Source organism: Herpailurus yagouaroundi, unplaced genomic scaffold (genome assembly GCF_014898765.1).
Source record: "Herpailurus yagouaroundi ecotype Mexico unplaced genomic scaffold, PumYag 190, whole genome shotgun sequence".
Lineage (NCBI taxonomy): Eukaryota > Metazoa > Chordata > Mammalia > Carnivora > Felidae > Herpailurus > Herpailurus yagouaroundi.
The window spans coordinates 10,571,719-10,590,840 of NW_024412421.1; the positions used below are offsets into that span (position 1 = coordinate 10,571,719).

A 19,122-nucleotide genomic window follows, 5' to 3' on the forward strand; every position below is an offset into this window, starting at 1 on the left:
CCGGCGGGGGCAGCGGGGCGGTGGCGGCGCCGGGCTCCGGGCGGTGAGCGGGAGGGAGGCGCGGCCGCCAGGCTGGGCTCCGGCTGGGACTCGGCTGCATTTGCCCCGCCGCCGGGGTCCCGCCTCCCCCCGCCCCGAGGCCCGCCCCGCGGCCCGCCCCCGCCGTATTCCTCCGAGCCGCGGGACACTCACTTCCGCCCCGGCGCCCCCAGCTCGCCTCCACCGCCCCTTCAGTTCGCCCTCGGTAACCGGCCCAGCCCCGCCGTCCCTCCCTGGACCCCTGTCCCAACCTCCTACCGCCTCTCAGCCCCTGGAAGCTGAACCCAACGGCAGCCCTCAGCCCCCAAATCTCAACCCTTAACTCCTTCGGGAATGACATGCGCGCGCGCACACACACACGTTGTTCCCCTATCCCTATACGACTCCCTGGTCCCTCCAAGCCCAGCCTCCCCGAGACCTCAGCGGTACCCCGCACCCTCCTCACACACTCGGGTACCCGCTACAGCGCCTCCAACTCCAGAGGTCTGCTCCCCTAGCAGTCTGCCAGCCTCTCCCTCCCCTGGCCTCCACTCCACCCTGGAAACACCCAATACTCCCATTCTATGTCCCCCCTGAGACTTCGGCCTTAAGTCCAAACCCCATTCCTCTCGGTCACCCCCCCCCCCCCTCCCTGCAGCACACACACTCACCTCGCTGCCCCTCATCCCATCGCTGCCCTGCTGGAATCTTAACCCACAGGACTCCTCAGCTGTTCCAGGCAGGAATGGGGAAGTTCCCTAGGGCCTTCCCAGGGAGGGACTGTCTCACCCCTCTGGTTGTGATGTCTGCACCCCATTACACCCGTGGTTCTCTGGGTGTGCTTTCTGGGCTAGAGGAATCACCACCAGCATCACTCTGAAACGTATTAGAAATGCAACTTCCCCACCCCACTCCAGACCTATGAAATCAGAAACTCTCAGAGTAGCCCCCGGAAGGAAATCTGTGTTTTATCAAGCTCCCAGGTGATTCTGATGCACACTATCCCCTGCTTTCGACCCAATACACAAAATGAAACAAAAGTACGCACCTGAACAACCAAAACCCTGAGAAATGAAAACACCTCCAAGTCCAAGCCCAGGTGTCATCAGAGAGATAGGCCTAACACCTGGAGGGGCCAAGAATCACAGCACTCACCCATGGAGTCCCTGCCCCTGCCTCCAAGACGCCGGGCCTCAACCTTACCCAGGCTTGCCTGAGAGCTTCTTAGGGGGCTGCTTCCCTTCCCCTGAAAGTTTCCCTGGATAGTCATTGTGGTGCCCCCAGGACTCCCAGCAGCCTCCCACCCTGGGCCTCAGCTAAGCAGCCCCTCACTGCCAGGGGAGGAAGCAGCTGCACCGGTCCCTGCCGGCCAAGCTGGCCTGGGTCTTGACCTCCTGACCTCCCCATGCAGCTCCCAAACTTGACCCCACCTGCTTTGCTTCAAACCACAGCCCATAAAGCCCTCCAGCACTTGATCCATCACGGCAAACTGTGTTTGCCACCAGAAACCTCTGGAGAACTTTTGGCCAGCAACAACAACAAAAGAGTAGTCACAATAAGCAAGCATCTTCTCTAGAGCAGGGTTTCATAAAGAGCTTCTTTCTCTCATCTCCCCCAATGCAGTCTCCGTCTGCATTGTTGTTGCCTAAATTTTTTTCAATTAAATGTTTTATTTTGAGATATTTGAAGAGTCACGTGGTATTAGAAGCTACAATACAGAGAGATCCACGTACCTGTAGCCAGTTTCCCTCAATGGTGGCATTTGTGCCACAGCATCCCAATGCAGACACTGACATCGAAACAAGATACGGAACATTTCCATCAGCACCAAGCTCTCTCTCTCTCTCTCTCTCTCTCTCTCTCTCTCTCCTGTTGCCCTTTTATGGCCCCACCCACTTCCCTCCTGCTCTCACCCCTCCTTAACCAGCTCCTCCTCCCCCCACTGTCCCTGCCACCACCAATCTGTTTTCTATTCCTCTACTTTGGTCATTTCCAGACTGTTCTACAATTAGAATCATAAGTATATAATCTTTGGGGAATGGCTTTTTTTTTTTTTTTTTCCCACTCAGCATGATTCTTTGGAGATTCATCCAAGTTGCTGCATGTATCAATAGTTCATTCCTTCCACTGCCAAGTAGTATTCCATGGTATGGATGGATGTACCACGGTTTACTTATTCATACATCCATTGAAGGATGTCTGGATTGTTTCCAGTTTGGGGCTATTATGAATAAAGCTGCTATCAACGTTCATGTACAGGTTTTTGTGTGAACATAAGTTTTTATCGCTCTGGGATAAATGCCTAGGCTTGCAACTACTGGGTCATATGATAATTGGATTTAGTTAAAAACAAAAACAAAACCCTGCCAAACTGTTTTCCAGAATGGCTATACTATTTTATATTCCCACCAGTGATGTATGAATAATCCAGTTTCTGCACAACCTTGCCAGCATTACAGTCGTCCCTACTTTTCTTTTTTATTTTTTTAAAGCCATTCTGATAAATGTGTAGTGATATCTCACTGCAATTTAAATTTGCATTTTCCTAATGGTTGATGTTGTTGAACATCTTTTCATGTGCTAATTTGCCATCTGTGTATCTCCTTCAGTGAAATGTTTCTTCATGTCTTTTGTGCGTGTTCTAGTTTGATTATCTGCTTTTTTTGTTGTTGAATTTTGACAGCTCTTTATATATTCTAGATACTAGTCCTTTTTTGGATATGTGTTTTACAAATATTTTCTCCCAGTCGGTAGCTTGTCTTTTCATCCACTTAACAAGATCTTTCACAAAGTAAAATTATAAAATTTCAATGAAGTTCAAATTATTGACTTTTCCTTTGATGATTGTGTTTTTGGTACTAAGTCTAAGAACTCTTTGCCTAGCCCTTGATCCTGAAGATTTTCTCCTATGTTTTATTCTAAAAGTTCGAAATTTTTATGTGTTACATGTAAGTCTGTGATCCATTTTGAGTTAAATTTTGTATGAGGTATGAGACGTAGGTTGATGTTGTGTTTTTTCCCTTTAGACTGTAGATGTTTAATTGTTCCAGCACCATTGTGAGATTTTCTACAGAGATAATCATGGCATCTGCACACAGAGACAGTTTTATTTCTTCCTTTCCTATGTGTATGCATTTTGCTTCCTTTTCTTGCCTTATTGCATTGGCTAGAACTTTCAATACTATATGGGGTAAGAGTAGTGAGAGCTGACATCTTTGTCTTGTTCATGGTCTTAAGGGAAAAGCTTTCAAATTCTTGAGTGGATTGTCATATAAATATCACTTGGATCCTGCTGACTGATGGTGTTGTTGAGTTTTTCTATATCCTTACTGATTATCTAGTTGTCTATCAATAGTTGAGAGAGGGCTGTTGAGGTCCTCAACTATTATTGTGGATTTGTCCATTTCTCATCAGACCTATCAGTTTTTGTTTCATATGTTTGGTAGTCCTGTTTTTTTGTTCATACATATTTAGAATTTGTTATATCTTCTTTATAGGGTCTTTTTAGTTGTATATACTGTCCCTCTCTGTCTCTATAATTTTCTTTCTTCTGAAGTCTACTTTAGTTGATATTAATATAGCACACCTGCTTTCCTTTGACGAGTGTTTTCATGATATATCTTCTTTCATTTTTTAATATTCAAACTGTCTATATTATTGTATTTGAAGTGAATCTTTTAAAGATGGCATATATTTGGTTTGTGATTTTTTTAAGTTTATTTACTTTGAGGGAGGGAATGAGCAGAGGAAGGGCAGAAAAAGAGGGGGACAGAGGATCCAAAACGGGCTCTGAGCTGACAGATAGCAGAGAGCTCGATGAGGGGCTTGAACCCCTGAACTGTGAGATCATGACCTGTGCCAAAGTCAGACACTTAATTGACTGAGCCACCCAGGTGCCCCTTGGTTCATGGTTTTTAGTCCAGTCTGGCAATATCTACCTTTTAATTGATGTATTTAGACCATTTGCATTTAGTGTAATTATTAATATAGTAGAGCTTCAATCTGCCATTTCAATTTTTGTTTTGTCTGCTCCTTTTTTCATGTCTATGTTTTCTTTTTCCTGCTTCTCATGAGTTATTTGAACATTTTTCAATTCCACTTTGATTTGCCTATTATGTTTTTAGTGTGTCTTTTTGTATAGCTTTTTAGTGAATGCTCTAGGTATTACATCATGTCTGTAACTTATCACGGTCTACTGGCACAGATGAGTTTGCCAGTTTGAGTTTGAGTTTGAGTTTGCTGATTTTGCTTGCTGCTTACCTCCCTCTAGATCCCTCTACCCTCCTCCATTTATAATTTAATTGCCTTTCCATTTTTCTCTTCCTTTTATTTTAGAACCGCATCAGGAAGTGTAATAATTTTTGCTTTAACTGTCAAACATAGTTTAGAAAACTCAAACTCAAGAAGAGAAAGACGATTGTATTTGCCCATGTTTTTACTTACCGTGTTCTTTCATCCCTCTTGACGTTCTTTTTTTTTTTTTTTCAATTTTTAAAAAATGTTTATTTATTTTTGAGAGACAGAGAGAGTGTGAGCTGGGGAAGAGGCAGAGAGAGGGAGACACAGAATCCAAAGCAGGCTCCAGGCTCTGAGCTGCCAGTGCAGAGCCCAACGTGGGGCTCGAATTCATAAACTGTGAGATCATGACCTGAGCCAAAGTCAGACGCTCCACCGACTGAACCACCCAGGCGCCCCTCATCCCTCTTGATGTTCTAAAGCTCCTTCCTTTATTGTTTTCTTTCAGTTTAGAGAATTCCCTTTAGTCCTTTTTTTTTCAGGGTAAGTATAAATTCTCTTAGTTTTCCTTCATCTGAAAATGTCTAGGTTTTCCCTTATTCCTGAAGAACATTGCCACTGGGTATGGGATTCTGGGTTACCAGTTTCTTCTTTCAGCACTTGAAAAATATTTTGCCTCTTCTTCTGACCTCCATGGTTTCTGTTGAGAAATCTATTGTCATTCCAATTGTTTCCCTCCTATACCTAGGCTGTTGTTTTCCTCTGGCTGCTTTCAAGATTTTTCCCCTTCATCTTTAGTTTTCAGAAGTTTAATTTTGGAGTGGCTGTGTTTGGATTGTCTTCTTTGGCATTCATTCAGCTTCTTGAATCTGTAGGTTTACATCCTTTACCAAATTTGAGATGTTTCCAGTCATCATTTCTTCAATGACTTTTTCAGACCTGTCCTCTTTCTCCTCTCCTTCCGGGACTCTGATGAAACAAATATTAAATCTTTTGTTACAGTCCTACAAGTCCCGAGGCTCCGTTGCCTTTTTTTTTTTCCTAGTCTATTTCCTCTCTGTTGTTCAAATTGAGCAATTTCTATTGTTCCATCTTCCAGTTCACTGGTTCTTTCCGCTGTCTCCTTTATTCTGCTGTTGAGCCCACCCACTGAGTTTTTTATTTCAGTGATTGAAATAAAAAACTTTTTATTTCAGTTTTTTATTTCAGTGATTTTATTTCAGCTAAAATTTCCATTTAGCTTTCTTCACACCTTCTGTTTGTTTGCTGAGATTTTTTATTTTTTCATTTGTTTCAAGTGTATTTGTGATTGTTCGTTCAACCATTTTTTCTAAATCATGGATGCTTCAAAAGCTTTGTCAGACAATTCTAACATCTCTGTCATTTCGGTGTTGAAATTCATTGGTTGTCTTTTCTTATTCATCTGTGACCTTTCTGATTCTTGGTATGAGTGACGTTTTGAAATCTGGACACATTCATAGTATGAGACTCTAGATTTTATTTAAGCTTTCTGTCTTAGCTGGCATTGTCTGATTCTGCTCCCACAGAGGGGTGGGGAGGTGGTAGGGGGGCGGCCACCACCTGGTTACAGCCAGGTGAAGATAGAAGTTTAGGTTGTCTGCTCTGCTTCTGTTGGCAAGTGGGGGTGCAGGAGTCCTCATTCTTCTTGGGCAGGGCTGTCCTCTACTGACACCGCAGTTAGGAGGTGGCCTCATTGCCACTGGGTGGTGGTGAAAGTCGTGACTTTGCACTAGACTTCCTGATACCGCCCCAGAGAAAAGGGAGAGGGGTGCCTCGATATTGCCAGGTCAAGTGGAAGCCAAGGCTCCCCATGTGGTATCCACTGGCATGGCAGCTGGGGAGCCCCATTGTTGGCTGGGGGAGACTGCTGAGGGTTGAAGACTAGGCTCCCCAGTTGAGCCTTTACTGGTATGGGTGAGGGTGGGGCCACAGGATTTTTGTTTTGTTTTTTGTCTTTGGCTGGAGTAGATGGTTATTGTCTCAAAGTTTTCTGTCTTGGCAGGATGCCCCTTTCTTGGTCCTTTCGCTAGACAGAGTAGGCTTTTGTTGGAGTTTTTGGTTGTTTGTTTGTGCCCATTGGCATTTCCGGGTTGCTGACCTCTTCAGCTCCAAGTGTGCAATGTACGAGGCCAAATGAAAATCCAGGGAACTCACCACTGTGTTCTTGCTTGGATCCCACCTTCCCAAGCCTGTCTGCCTTCTTCTTGCTGCTTTTCAGAGTCTTCTTGTATTTGTTTTACATATAAGTTCCAGGGTTTTTCCTTATACTTAGTGGGAGGAATAGAGAAAAGTGGAACTACTTTATCTTTCCAGAAGCAAAAGTGCCAACTCACTAAAGGTAAAAACCATAAATACCATCCCTGCTTTGCCTTTGAACTAAGTAATACTGTTCATCAAATCACAGGTTGGATGAGTGCCAGTTCATATATAATACTATATATGTAGATATTGTGTGTTTTGCATACGCTAAAGCTTTATGGAAGTGTAACTGACACACAGCAAAGTGCACATATTTAAAACGCATGGTGTGATGCGTTTTGACATAGGTATACTCATCAGTACAGCCACGACAGTGAACATGTCCGTCATTCCACAGTTTCTTCCCTTCCTCTCATCCCTCCTCTGCCCCTCCTTCACCCCTGTCAGTCCCCAGTTTGCTTCCTGTCACTCTATATTAGTTTGCATTTTTTACTAACTTTATAGATGTATACATAGGGTGAAATACAACAGCAATAAAAGGAACAAACTACTGATAGAGGCAATGATACGGACGAATCTCAAAATAATTATGCTAAGAGAAAATGAAAGAAGGCAGACAAAAAAAAAAAAAAGAATATATATCGTATGATTACAAAAACACACACATACAGGGGCACCCGGGTGGCTCAGTCGGTTGAGCATGTGATGCTAAAATTTTTTTCTTAATGTTTATTTTTTGAGAGAGAGAGAGAGAGAGAGACAGAGTGTGAGTGAGGGAGGGGCAGAGAGAGAGAGGGAGACACAGAATCTGAGGCAGGCTCCAGGCTCTGAGCTGTCAGCACAGAGCCCGACATGGGGCTCAAACCCACAAGCTGGAGATCATGACCTGAGCTGAAGTCAGATGCCTAACTGACTGAGCCACTCAGGTGCCCCAAGCATCTGATTCTTGATTTCAGCTCAGGTAGGCCATGATCCTGGGGTCTTGGGATCAAGCCACACAGTGGACTCCATGCTAAGCACAGAGCCTGCTTGAGATTCTTTCTTTCTTTCTCTCTCTCTCTCTCTCTCCCCCTCTGCCATTCTCCCCTGTTCTCTCCCTCTCCAAAATTAAAAAAAAATAAAAAATAAATTAAAAAAAAAACACACACATACCCATATCGCAATAGAACATTTCACAACAGATTGTACACACATACACATATATATATATCACATCCCAAAATATGCAACTGTTTCATCCACATGCTACCTAAAATTACATATTTGCAAAATACTACTCTGAACAATCTTTTTAAGATCAAGTTTCCAAATCTGAACTCAGACGTTGTCCGAAGGAGGTGTTCGTTCAACCCTTGGGGGTAGGTGCAGGTAGGGGAGGCTGGGCTGCTGTGAATCTCGGGGAAAAGACTTTTTAAATATTGCCTACAGGGGTGGCTGGGTGGCTCAGTCGGTTGGGCTTCCGACGTTGGCTCAGGCTCAGGTCACGATCTCATGGTTTGTGGGTTCAAGCCCTGCATTCGGCTCTGTGCTGATAGCTCAGAGCCTGGAGCCTGCTTCGGATTCTGTGTGTGTGTGTGTGTGTGTGTGTGTGTGTGTGTGTGTGTGTGTCTCTCTCTGCCCCTCCCCTGCTCACTGTCTCTTAAAAATGAATAAACGTTAAAAAAAGATTTTTTTTTTTTTTTTTTTAATGGAGCCTGCAGACCTCTGGCTGTGAGGCCATTGGCAAATCCTTTCCCCTCCCGGAACCTGATGGCCCTCACGCTTAAAATCAAATTTATGGGGGCGCCTGGGTGGCGCAGTCGGTTAAGCGTCTGACTTCAGCCAGGTCACGATCTCGCGGTCCGTGAGTTCGAGCCCCGCGTGGGGCTCTGGGCTGACAGCTCAGAGCCTGGAGCCTGTTTCCGATTCTGTGTCTCCCTCTCTCTCTGCCCCTCCCCCATTCATGCTCTGTCTCTCTCTGTCCCAAAAATAAATAAATGTTGAAAAAAAAAATTAAAAAAAAAAAAATCAAATTTATGAGTGAATGCCCTGCTCTGTCCTCCAGTGTCGGCCAGGGGAGGTTCAGTGAGGGTGGCACACAAGTGGGCACAGCTCTCCAGCTCACGGCCAGCGGCTCCAGCCCCGTTCAGTGGGCTCTGATACTGGGCCTGGGGCCGGGGCAGGGTTGGGCAGCATCCTGGTCTCCTGCTGTGTTGGCTTTATTAGCTCCTTTAGCCCAAAGCCTGCTGAGCTCACCAGCCACTCTGGCCCCACCAGGCAGACTGATTTTGTTTTCTGACTTTTTTTATTCTGCAGCCAACACTCTTTCTAGTTTGGGAGACGAGCATTGCTTTTTGCCTGAGCAGCATCAGGGTTTTCAGTTGCTCGTGGCCCAGTGTGTCTGGGAGGGAATGAACTTGAGCCGCTACAGTGGAGACTGATGGGGGGAGGGGTTGCAAACCCCACATGGCCTGCTTGAGAGACTGTTCTCTGCACAGGAGGGCCCCAGGCAGAGAAGGGCCGTGGCTTAAGCATGTAGGCTCTGGAACCGACCAACTCGTTCAAGCTTTGCTTTCACTGCTTGGGTAACTTCCCTAGCTTCTCTGTGCCTCAGTTTTGCTGTCTGTACAGTGGGGGTGATAAATTCTGAGGAAATACATACAGAGCCCTTGGAACAGGATCCTGCCCGTGGGGTGTTCCTCAAACAGGTTATAGTCCTCGTCCAGAGTATTTATTTTTGCCTGTTAGTTTTTGAAGTTTCCTACAATGGCCACATGTGAATTTTTCTTTCTTTTAAAAAAAAAATTTTTTTTTTTAAGTTTATTTATTTTGAGAGAGAGAGAGCATGACTGGGGTAGGGGCAGATACAGAGGAAGAGAAAATTCTAAGCAGGCTCTGTGCTGACACAGAGCCCATCGTGGGGCCAGAACTCACAAAGTGTGAGATTGTGACCTGAGCCGATATCAAGAGTTGGATGCTTAACCGACTGAGCCACTCAGGCACCCCGGTAATTTTTTAATTGAAAAATTCAGGGGCACCTGAGTGGCTCAGTCGGTTAAGCATCTGACTGTGGCTCAGGTCATGATCTCGTGGTCTGTGAATTCGAGCCCCACATCGGGCTCCGTGCTGACAGCTCAGAGCCTGGAGCCTGCTTCGGATTCTGTGTCTCCTACTCTCTCTGCCTCTCCCCTGCTCGCATGCACTCTGTCTCTCAAAAGTAAATAAACATTAAAAAAAATTTTTTTAAATTATTTAAGTACAAAAGCCGTTAGTTGGAATTAAGGGATGTGATTATTCCCTCTGCCACTCCCTCCCCCCGCCCCCGCTTCGAGTGGGTTGTTTGGGGGCGGGGTGTGGGCACAGTGCTCTGGGAGACTTATCCACTGGACTCTGATTACCCATCTGGGTGCCGGGGACAACCCAGGCCTCAGGGCCTGACCCAGGTGCCCACGGGTGGGGAGCGGGCAGGAAAGAGGGAGCATTCCAAGACACTTGGAAATCCTGAGGACAGAGGCAGGGAAGCACCTGGGGGACGATCCCGGCTCTGTTGCAAGACCCTTCACCATCTGGAAACTCAATTTCCGCACCCCCCCCCTCCCGCCCCCCGAATGGAAGGTTACATAAAATACTATCTGTGGAAGTATCTGCCCAGCACCTGGTGCCCAGAATGTTATCACGTGTTACTATTTTTAAATCATAAACAGTGCCCTGAGATTTTCTCCCAGGAACTGCAAAGCCCTTCTCCGGCGTTGACCCTTCCGGGTCCCTCGCCCCTGCTCCGTGTTTGCACATCACTTGACAGCTTACAGAGTATTTCCATCCACACTACCGCAGTATTTCCCCAGCCCCAGCCACTCCAACCACGTGATTTGGGGCCCAATTCAAGCATCTCCTGTACTGTTATTTGCTCAATATTTGAAATCCACTCACATTTTTCTTTTGCTTTGAGAACAATCAGTATCGATAAAATACCTCAAAAATAAAACAAACGCATTAAATGTGCGCTGGCTCACATTGCCTGCCTGACAGGCTCCTGTTAAAAAGGAGCTGAGCAAGTTGGTACTGAACCCACACTACCTACCGCTTGTCTGAGACTTTCCTTGGCAAGTCGGCAAAGGATGAAAAGAAAAATGAGCAGAGAATTGCTTTCTCATTGCACAACCCATGTTGGTTCGGGCTGTTTAGCGGAGTGTGACCCACATCATCCTGTTCGCTGTGGTGATGTGCGTTGACACTGGGGAAAACACCGTACTAGCCTTTGAACCTCGCAGTGGCAATCCAGAGTGTCAATCACAGTCCCCATTTCCCGGGTAGAAAAACTGAGGCCCGGTAAATAGAGGAATCAGTTCAAGATGAGGTAGCCATGTCAGAACTTGAACTAGAGACTGTGGGGTCTCTGTTTCTTGGGGCCTTGACATGACCTAGAAAGATGGGAGTCTTTGCTCCATGGTGGTCCCCCAGGGGGCCACCTGCAAGTCCCTCACCCCACCCCACCCCCATCCCCAGGTCTGCTCCCAGCGGGGGGTGGGGGGGGGTGGGAAAGGGTGGGCTCGGCAGAGCCAGTGTCATATGAGATGGGATCTGGAGTCTGGAGGAGTCCCCGGAACCCCCAGGCAAACCACCACCATCATCAGATTGGTGGATTCTTTTCAAATGTTGTTGGGGGAGGATGGCATTTGTGGGAACTCCCGGCTTCTCTGCCGTAGGAGAGCACGAAGGAAGATCTGGGCCAGTTCACCAGTTAAGACGAGGCCCCAGACTGTCTCTCTCCCCCAGCTCCACAGTGACACAAACCAGCCTCCCCAGGAACCTTCACATCAAAGGGGAATGACCAGGAGGGGGGGTGGAGAGGAAGGAGTGGGGCCCCCTCGCTCCCTCCGCTTCCTCCAAAGGAGGCTGGGCCAGGGGCGATTTCCGATGGATGCAGAGAGCTGCTCTCAGGAAGGAGGCAGAATCGCAGCCCCGCCTCCCCGTGCACAGCTCTGTCTGAGGCCACTTCTCTCCGGGCCGCCTTCCTGAACACTCGTGTGATATGCTAATAGGTCTGACAAGCTGTTCCCTGGACAGGCATGCTAGCCAGCAATGGAGGGAGGCTGAGTGCTTGGGTCAGCCTTCCCTCCCTCACTGGTTCATTGGCTCATTCAACAAACATGTGAGCACCTACTCTGTGCCAAGCACTGGACACAACAAGAACAACCTGGCCCTTGAGGAGTTCATGGTCTAGTGAAAGTGATAGGCATTGATCTAAAAACTCAGTCACAGCTGCAACTGTGGGAAGGGCAGAGAGGGTGAGGGAGGGGTTATCTGGGGCCAGAAGAGATGGGGAGAGCTGACATGTCTAGGAAGGTATACAGAGGACAGAGGAAGTGATGAAAGCAAAAGAGTGAGTTAACTAGGTGAAGAGGGGAGGGAGGGTGTTCTGGGACGGGCGGAACTGCACATGCAAAGGCCCTGTGGCACAAGAGATCCTGCTCTGTATAAGACTGTGGGAGGAGGCCAGAGTGGTTGAAACACAGAGGGAACAGGGGCAGTGTGCTGCTAGGTGCGGCTGGCCACACAGAGTCTTCAAGGCCAGTTCAAGGGTTTGGTGTCCATCTTAATAGAAATGGAGAATTTGTCAAGGGTTAAAAAAAAATCTTTTTTCAATGTTTGTTTATTTTTGAGAGACAGAGAGGGGGTGAGTGTATGAGCAGGGGAGAGGCAGAGACAGACGGAGACACAGTATCCGAAGCAGGCTCCAGGCTCTGAGCTGTCAGCACAGAGCCTGCTGCGGGGCTTGAGCTCATGGACCGCGAGATCATGACCCGAGCTGAAGTGGGATGCTGAAACAACTGAGCCACCCAGGCGTCCCAAGTCAAAGCTTTTCAAACAGGGAAGGAGACAGGATCCAATCTGCATGTTGAAAAAAATCCTTCTGGCTGCCCTGAGAGGATAGATGGAGGGGCCTGAATGGAATTGTGGGGAGCAAGACAGGAAGGGAAGACAAGTTTTGCAGGTGAGAGGTGGTATGGCTAGGGGAGTGACAGGGGTGGTGGCAGGGGACAGATCTGAGGGATCCTCAGGAAGTCAAGTGTCTCTGACTCCTTGGTGACTACCCACTGGGAGCCAAGAGAGTCAGGGATAAGAAAGAAGAAAAACCTGGGCGTCTGGGTGGCTCAGTCGGTTAAGTGTCAGACTCTTGATCTCGGCTCAGGTCACGATCTCACAGTTTGTGGGATTGAGCTCGCATCGGGCTCTGTGCTGACAGTGCAGAACCTGCTTGGGATTCTCTCTCTACCTTTCTCTCTCTGCCCCTGCCATGCTTGCTCTCTCTCTCTCTCTCTTTCAAAAATAAATAAATACATACATACATACATACATACATACATAAGTAAATAAAATAAAAATAAAGAAAAGAAAAAAGAAAGACCCAGAGACTAACACCATGGTATCGATTCTTCCACACGTGCGGAGAGAAAACCAAGCCCACGTTGTGTGCTACATTCAAATCTCATTTTTCACTCACCCTGCAGCCTTCCTTAGGATAGGGTTCTACATGTGACCGGTTTTTCTTGCATTGTGCCAGTTTGCCGTGCGGAGGATTTCTACCCCTTTGCCCCTCAGGGACATACACCGGAGAAAACTTTCCCAGTACACATAAGGCCAACACGGTTGTGTCCACTGCCTGAAGAAAACGCATATTGACCAAAGGCTATAATGAATTCCACGAATCGTTTAAATGAACCTGTGCCTCATCTGCTCTGAGGCATCCGTGCTTCCGCTTGACATGAGTCATACCTATCTGGGGGAAACACGTAGATTTGAGGACCCCCTTGCCTCTCTGTGAGCCCCCACCCCAAGTCGGAGACAGAGAGATGCCTGGAGAAGTCATTCCCCACGATTGTGCTTGTCTTCTGGCAGAGTGGTGAGAGCCAGGAGGGCTTCTCAGTGGGGGAGACATGGGTAAGGTCGGGGGAAAGATGTGGGGATAAGGCCGGACCTTCAGTGATGTCTAAAGCCAGGGGTGCTCTGTCCTGGGGACCCACCCCCTGGCCATTCCCTGAAGCAGATTGGTCCCTTGGCAGCGACAAGTTCCCTGCTACGACACCTAGTGCAAAATGAAAATGTGGGGCTCCCTTTAGAATTGCTCATTGCAAGTTGGCAGCAACGGAGCATTAAAGCAAGCATGAGGTCCTTCCAAGGACAGGGCCCAGTGTGACTGCACAGGGCACAGGCCCATGAAGCCAGCCTTCCTTGGCGGTCTCTCCCATCTAGAAAAGAGGTGTGTTAGGGGTATGGAGCAGCAGAAAGGAGGTGAGGGACGCCAGCTCGTGGGTGTGTCAGTTAAGAAAGAGCCAAGGGCCAGCCCAACCCAGCGCAGCCCAGCCCAGCCCTGGTTCACTGCCACTGTAGCTGGGACCCTCTGGGGCCTCTCTGAGGCTGCCTGGCAGGCTGACGGAGTGGATGGACAGGGCAGGGGGAAGAAGCAGATGCGGCCAGAGATCCGGCAGACGGGTGCACACAGAACACCTTTGCGGCCACAAGCTTTGCAGAAGAGCACAAAGGCTGATTCAGAGCCAGAGGAAAGGGAAAGGCGGTGGCCAAGGTCACCGTGGGCTAGGGGGTGCAGATCTGAGGGCTGCCCATAGAGACAGGAGAGGAATGCTGAGGTTAACAACAGTGTGAGCAACCGTGGCCCCTCCTGGCTCTGTGCTTGGGCCTCAAAGCCTCCCATTGAGACCGGTGCCATTGTCACCCTTTTAGGGAAGAAATGACAGACCTTAGATGTCCTGCCTCCCACCCTCCCGCTCTTCCTTGTCCACCTCTAGCCACGCCCTGCAAGGGACAGAGGGGGAACAGAGGCCCCGGGTGGTGGGGGACTGGCCACCGGTGGCAAGGGGGGAATCCCAGGGGTCCCCACTCCCAGAGCGGGCTCTGCCTCACGGTGGTTGCCCAGCATCCTTGTGGAGCCCCTACCTGCTCCTCCTCCCTTCCCAAACCGCCGGGGGGCCAGGGGCAGTGGCAGGTGCACGTGTGTGTTCAGGACGTGCAGGGGCTTCCCCTTCTCCCAGCATCTAGAGCCAAGGCTAGCGCCATGGCCATCTCACCTGTCCTGGTCGACCCCCAGATGTTGTCCCTGGCTCCTTGGTTACTGTTTTGGGATCAGCTGTACGGTAGCCCTTCCACTCTATCTGGGTTTGATCGTCCATAGAAAAATTAATGGTCCCTGCAAATAAAGAAGCATAACAACAGAGGAAGGCTTTTTAGACAATCAATTAAAAGCCTAGGAGCGGGATTATCTCATTGAAATATCAATTTTTAATAGCACCGCATCTTTGAGTTTCCTCTCAAAAAACTTTGCACACTCCATCTGCCTGCTCTGGTTTATAACTTCATCTCTTGCTGCCTTTGACCGACCTGAACCTCTGGGACTGGCCTTGGGCCACCCAGAGCAGACACCTGAGACGGAGCACGGAAGGTCATTCATTCATTCGTTCCTCCATTCACTCATTCATTCATTCGTTCGCTGAACACTCAGTGAGGTCCTGCTGTGTGGCAGGCGTAGGCACTGGGGGATACGAAGGTGACTAAAAAGGACCAAGAATTCTAGCCCTCAGAGAATTCACTGGCTGACAGGGGAGCAGGAAGTCAGCACCGGCCAGGTGAATAAATGGGCAATTACAAAAGGAGAAGTCATCCAGAAAAATCAATGTCAAGGGACTGGGATGGAGGTTAATGGGCATAGGAGAGGGAATATCTGTGTGGCTAGAGGAGCCAGGGAAGGATGTGAAGGAGGGGAAGATGTTTCAGGGCAGAAGGAACAGCGTGCCTGCAGACGGGAGGCGGGAACGGGTTTGGGGCGCTGAAGGAGTAAACAGGCGGCCAGTGGGCTGGGACACAGTGAATGAGAGGGACATGGCAAGAGAGGAAGGGGACGCCACGCCGACCTCGGAGGGCCCGGAGGCCGGGGAGGGGCACCTGTTACTTGCAAAGTGCACCAGGAGCCGCTGGTACAGAGGTCCCAGCGTCTGTTCCGGACAGTGGTGGCCCTGGTTCAAATCCTGCCTCTTAGTTGCTGTGACACCTGGGGAAGTTGCTGGGGGCCTCAGCCTCAGTTTTCTCACCCAGTGAGGTGGGAGAATAATTGTGATGCCTCACTGGGCTGCCATGAGCATCAAAAGAAACAAGAGGCCGACTGCCTGGTGTGGCCCCTTTTTTCTCTGTCCTCCTTAGCTTGGCAGCTTCCTCTGGTCAGCCCTTGGGGGGAACGGGGTGATCAGATAAACTTTATCTGGTAAGAGACGCCCACTGGCCAAATCTCCAGGGATTTTGTTACACACATCATTTCAGCCAACAGGGTGGGGTTGGTGGCGGGGAGGCTGTGGTCCAGGAACAGACAAAGCTGCCTTTGCTTTCCAGTGCGACCCCGCTGAACCCCATTCCATCCTGAAATCAAGATACCTGGGCAACTGGGTGGGTGGTCAGGTGGAACTTCCTGAGATTGGACGGAGGGCAGGGGGAGCGGAGCGTGGCTGGGTGGGTGGTACATGCAGGCAGAGGCAGATCCCCGACAAAGGTCCCCACCCCGTACGGACAAGTGCACTGGCCTTCCACACAGACGTGGCAGGGTCCTGGGACAAAAGCGAACAGTCCTGCTGGGAGCTGAACCTCATGCTGGGAGCTTGGCAAATGTGCTTTCTAATCCCTACGGCACCCTATGGTACATCTGTGGAAACTGAGGCCCAGGGAGGCAGAGCTTCCTGCCTATTAGTGGTAAAGGTGAATGCACATCTGTTTGGCTGTGCTGTCTCCAGTTATTATAATAATGGAGGAGGTCAAAGGAGCAAAGGGTCACAACCCTATTAAAAGGGCCCAGGGAGTCCCAGGTCACACTTCGCTCTCTAAACCTCAGTTTACCCATCTAGGTAGTGAGATCCCCAACTCCGAGCTGCCTACCTTAGAGGATGAAGTGGGCTGCTGGATGAGAGAGGGCCTTGCAGAGTCTCTGAAGGGAAGAGGGCTTGATGTCAGAGGTTCTTTCCATCATTAGCTCCCTCCTGCCTCCCTCCTGCCTGCTCTGAACCGGCTCAGCCCTGTGCTGACGGCTGTAGCTGAGAACAACGGCCTTTAGATTTGCCTGGGTTCCAGTCCCGGCCCTGTCCTCTCCTGGCTGGTCCCTTCCCTCTCTGGGCCTCCTTTTCCCCATCATGCCCTTGTGCACCTATATAAACATGAAATGACAGCTGGCGGAGGGCGTCAGCTCTGAAGGACCCTCTCCCTCCCTCCTGGGGAGATCCAGATTCCCAGAGGCAGGACCTGGGCCCTCAGAGCTGGAGGGCCAGGTGTGAGCAGCTTGCCAGGAACTGTCACGCAGTCCCAGGCCACTGATGTAGGTGTGGAGACAGTGCTGGCAAAGCCAGTGGGGATGGGAGAGAGGCCACAGCAAGGGGCCCTTCTGGACTTTATCGTAGAGTCACAGGGACCTGAAACCAAGGCCACTTGGGGCACGTGCTTAAGGGCATGTAGAGAGCACTCCCAGGGCCAGGATGTGGAGTGGGGCTGTATTTGTCTAGCAGTGGGGAGCCACGGCTAGTTCTTGAGTGGGGGAAGGGGAGGCTAGGATGCTCCTCTCTGACTTCAGGAAGCCTGGGAAAGGGGAAAGCCACAGAGGAAGGCTACCTCCTGTGGAAGTGGGGGTGGCCCGAGCACCATGGAGACAACCCCCAATGCAGCTGGGTCTGTGGGGTTGGAGGAGAACTGGGAGGCTTTCCGGGGAGCCCCGCTCCATTGGGAGGAGCCCGACTGGGGCCTGGGAGGCAGCTGGCATCTTGCAACCCTGCAATTAGTAGGCGGAGGAGCTGGGTGGTGGGGGGGGGGGGTGCCGAGAGCTGCAGCTGGTTGATGGGTGCTGCCTCTGCGTCCGAGGTCCCTCCCGCTGCCCCAGAGGGGTGCCCAGGGTGGCTGGCAGGCCCCAGGCAGACAGGGCACTGGATTCTTGGGAGGGAATGCAGAGCATAGGGAAAGCCAGGAAAATAATACTAACAGTAAAGTCGTATTGTTGGACGTGGGTTTGGACAACCCAGGTGCTATTGTCCTCATTTTCAGATCGGGAAATGAAAGCCCAGAGGGATAGAAGCCAGCAGACAGCCAATTGGAAAGAGCTGGGGCCCAATGCCATGTTTATCTGGAGGGCTCGGGCGCAGGGGGGAGGGTCACTCCCGGTACGGGTACGGATCTCAATGCAGGCGACCCTGGGGGCTGCCCAGTAGAGTCGGGTTGGCAAAATGACGTCAGGAGGCCGAGCCTTCAGAGGACTGACTCCAGAGCCCCCAGCCTGTCCCTGCAGGGGGAGGAGGGGCTGGGTGGGGCAGTCTGGCCCAGCCGGTTCTCTAGCCTGTCTGGGCACCCCAGGCCTGTGAGGAGAGGCCTGGCACCACCACCCCTGGGCTGCTGCTGCTTTCCTACTCGGCCCTCTGCCCTGGGAGACTTCTTATCTGACCAGCAGAGAGTCCCATCCAGGACCAGTCCTGCAGGTACTGCAGTGGGGCTGGATTTGGGGGGTGGTTCTGGCTTCAGCCTTCTACCAAGCCATCCATCTCCCTCCCTCCCTGCCTCCCTTCCCTCCCCTTTCCTTCCTTCCTTCCTTCCTTCCTTCCTTCCTTCCTTCCTTCCTTCCTTCCTTCCTGTTCTAGCTTCAGACTTCTATCATATCATCCAACCATCCATCCTTCTCCCTCCCTCCCTCTCTTTCCTGTTCCAGCTCCAGCCTTCTACCATACCTTCCATCCATCCGTCCTTCCTTCCTTCCTCCCTTCCCTCTTTCAAAGATGCCCACTCACTCCAGGCTACCGTGACAGCTGCTGGCAGGATTCTCTGGCCTCCAGGAGCATCTGGTGGGGCAGGCAGGAGAAGCAGACGAGTACACAACCCCTTAAGACTCTAAGAATGAACAAAGTAGGCTGAGCTTTGAAGGACTGGTGGGGCTTTGATGGGGGAGGGGCAAGGCTGGTGGCAGTAGGGGGTGCAACTTGGCTGGAGCTGCAGGGTCTCTGGAGAAGTGGAGTGGGGTAGGGCTGCAGGGGAGGGCAGGGGCTGCACCACGTGGGGCCTTGCCTTGGAGAGGTGGGGTAGGGAGCCGTCCTCGAGAGCTCGGACTCTGGCCTCCGATCCATCGGACCTGGAATGGCAACATCACCACCAACCAGCTGTGTGGCCTTGGGATGGTTACTTGCCCCCTCTGAGGCTTTGCATCCTCGGTGAAAAGTGGGAAGATGATGGTAGTGCCTGCCTCAGCGGGTGTGAAGTGCACGGCGTGGCTCAACACGGTTACCCGTTCTCGGAAGTCACCCCTGTGTTGACGAGGAGCCGGTAAGAGTTCCGAGCTCATGGCTGACACGTGTCCCTGGACTGACTATACCTCACCCTGACCCTGGGCCAGTGTCTCCCCTTCTTGGTCAGTTCCCTCACCTGTTCAAGGAGAGACTGGACCGGACCAGAGGAAAAACCCTCAGGTGCCTCCGGGGGCCGGGCAGTGATGTGAATGAGGTGCACGAAGAGTAAGGCTGCAGGGAGCGGTGGGGACTATGGCCCGCCCAGGTGCCTGTGCCAGGCAGCACCTGCCCCTCCGCCCAGCGGCTGCAGTCACGTGTGAGCGTGAACCCGACATGGTCCGATGTGCCGATTCCTCAT

General features: G+C 50.5%; 2 protein-coding genes across 2 annotated transcripts in view; both read right to left on the reverse strand.

The window, feature by feature from the left end:
- DOK4 (docking protein 4) overlaps positions 1-1,835 on the reverse strand; it is a 14,748-nt gene extending 12,913 nt beyond the window's left edge. The window contains exon 1 of the mRNA XM_040498116.1: positions 1,752-1,835. The gene's annotated coding sequence lies outside the window, so the exon portion shown is untranslated. The remainder of the gene's footprint in view (positions 1-1,751) is intronic.
- An 11,094-nt stretch (positions 1,836-12,929) lies between these two features.
- LOC121045355 (uncharacterized) lies at positions 12,930-19,117 on the reverse strand. Its single transcript, XM_040498120.1, has 7 exons — positions 18,901-19,117; positions 18,547-18,782; positions 18,213-18,323; positions 16,390-16,438; positions 15,895-16,064; positions 14,541-14,659; positions 12,930-13,117 (listed from the first exon to the last, which is right to left on the reverse strand). The coding sequence occupies exons 2-7, from the start codon at positions 18,623-18,625 to the stop codon at positions 12,944-12,946; spliced, it is 702 nt and encodes a 233-aa protein (XP_040354054.1). The 5' UTR covers positions 18,626-18,782; positions 18,901-19,117; the 3' UTR covers positions 12,930-12,943.
- Positions 19,118-19,122: the final 5 nt, after the last annotated feature.

Bases quoted from the DNA above. Each gene is read 5' to 3' on its own strand.
- LOC121045355 (XM_040498120.1), bottom strand. From the start codon at position 18,625: ATGTTGCCATTCCAGGTCCGATGGATCGGAGGCCAGAGTCCGAGCTCT. The intron at 16,065-16,389 runs GTAGGCAGCTCG...CTTTTGTCCCAG, and splicing joins AGCCCACTTCATCCTCTAAG to GACCCTGCCACGTCTGTGTG. The intron at 13,118-14,540 runs GTGAGATGGCCA...CGTTTTCTTCAG, and splicing joins CTGGGGGTCGACCAGGACAG to GCAGTGGACACAACCGTGTT.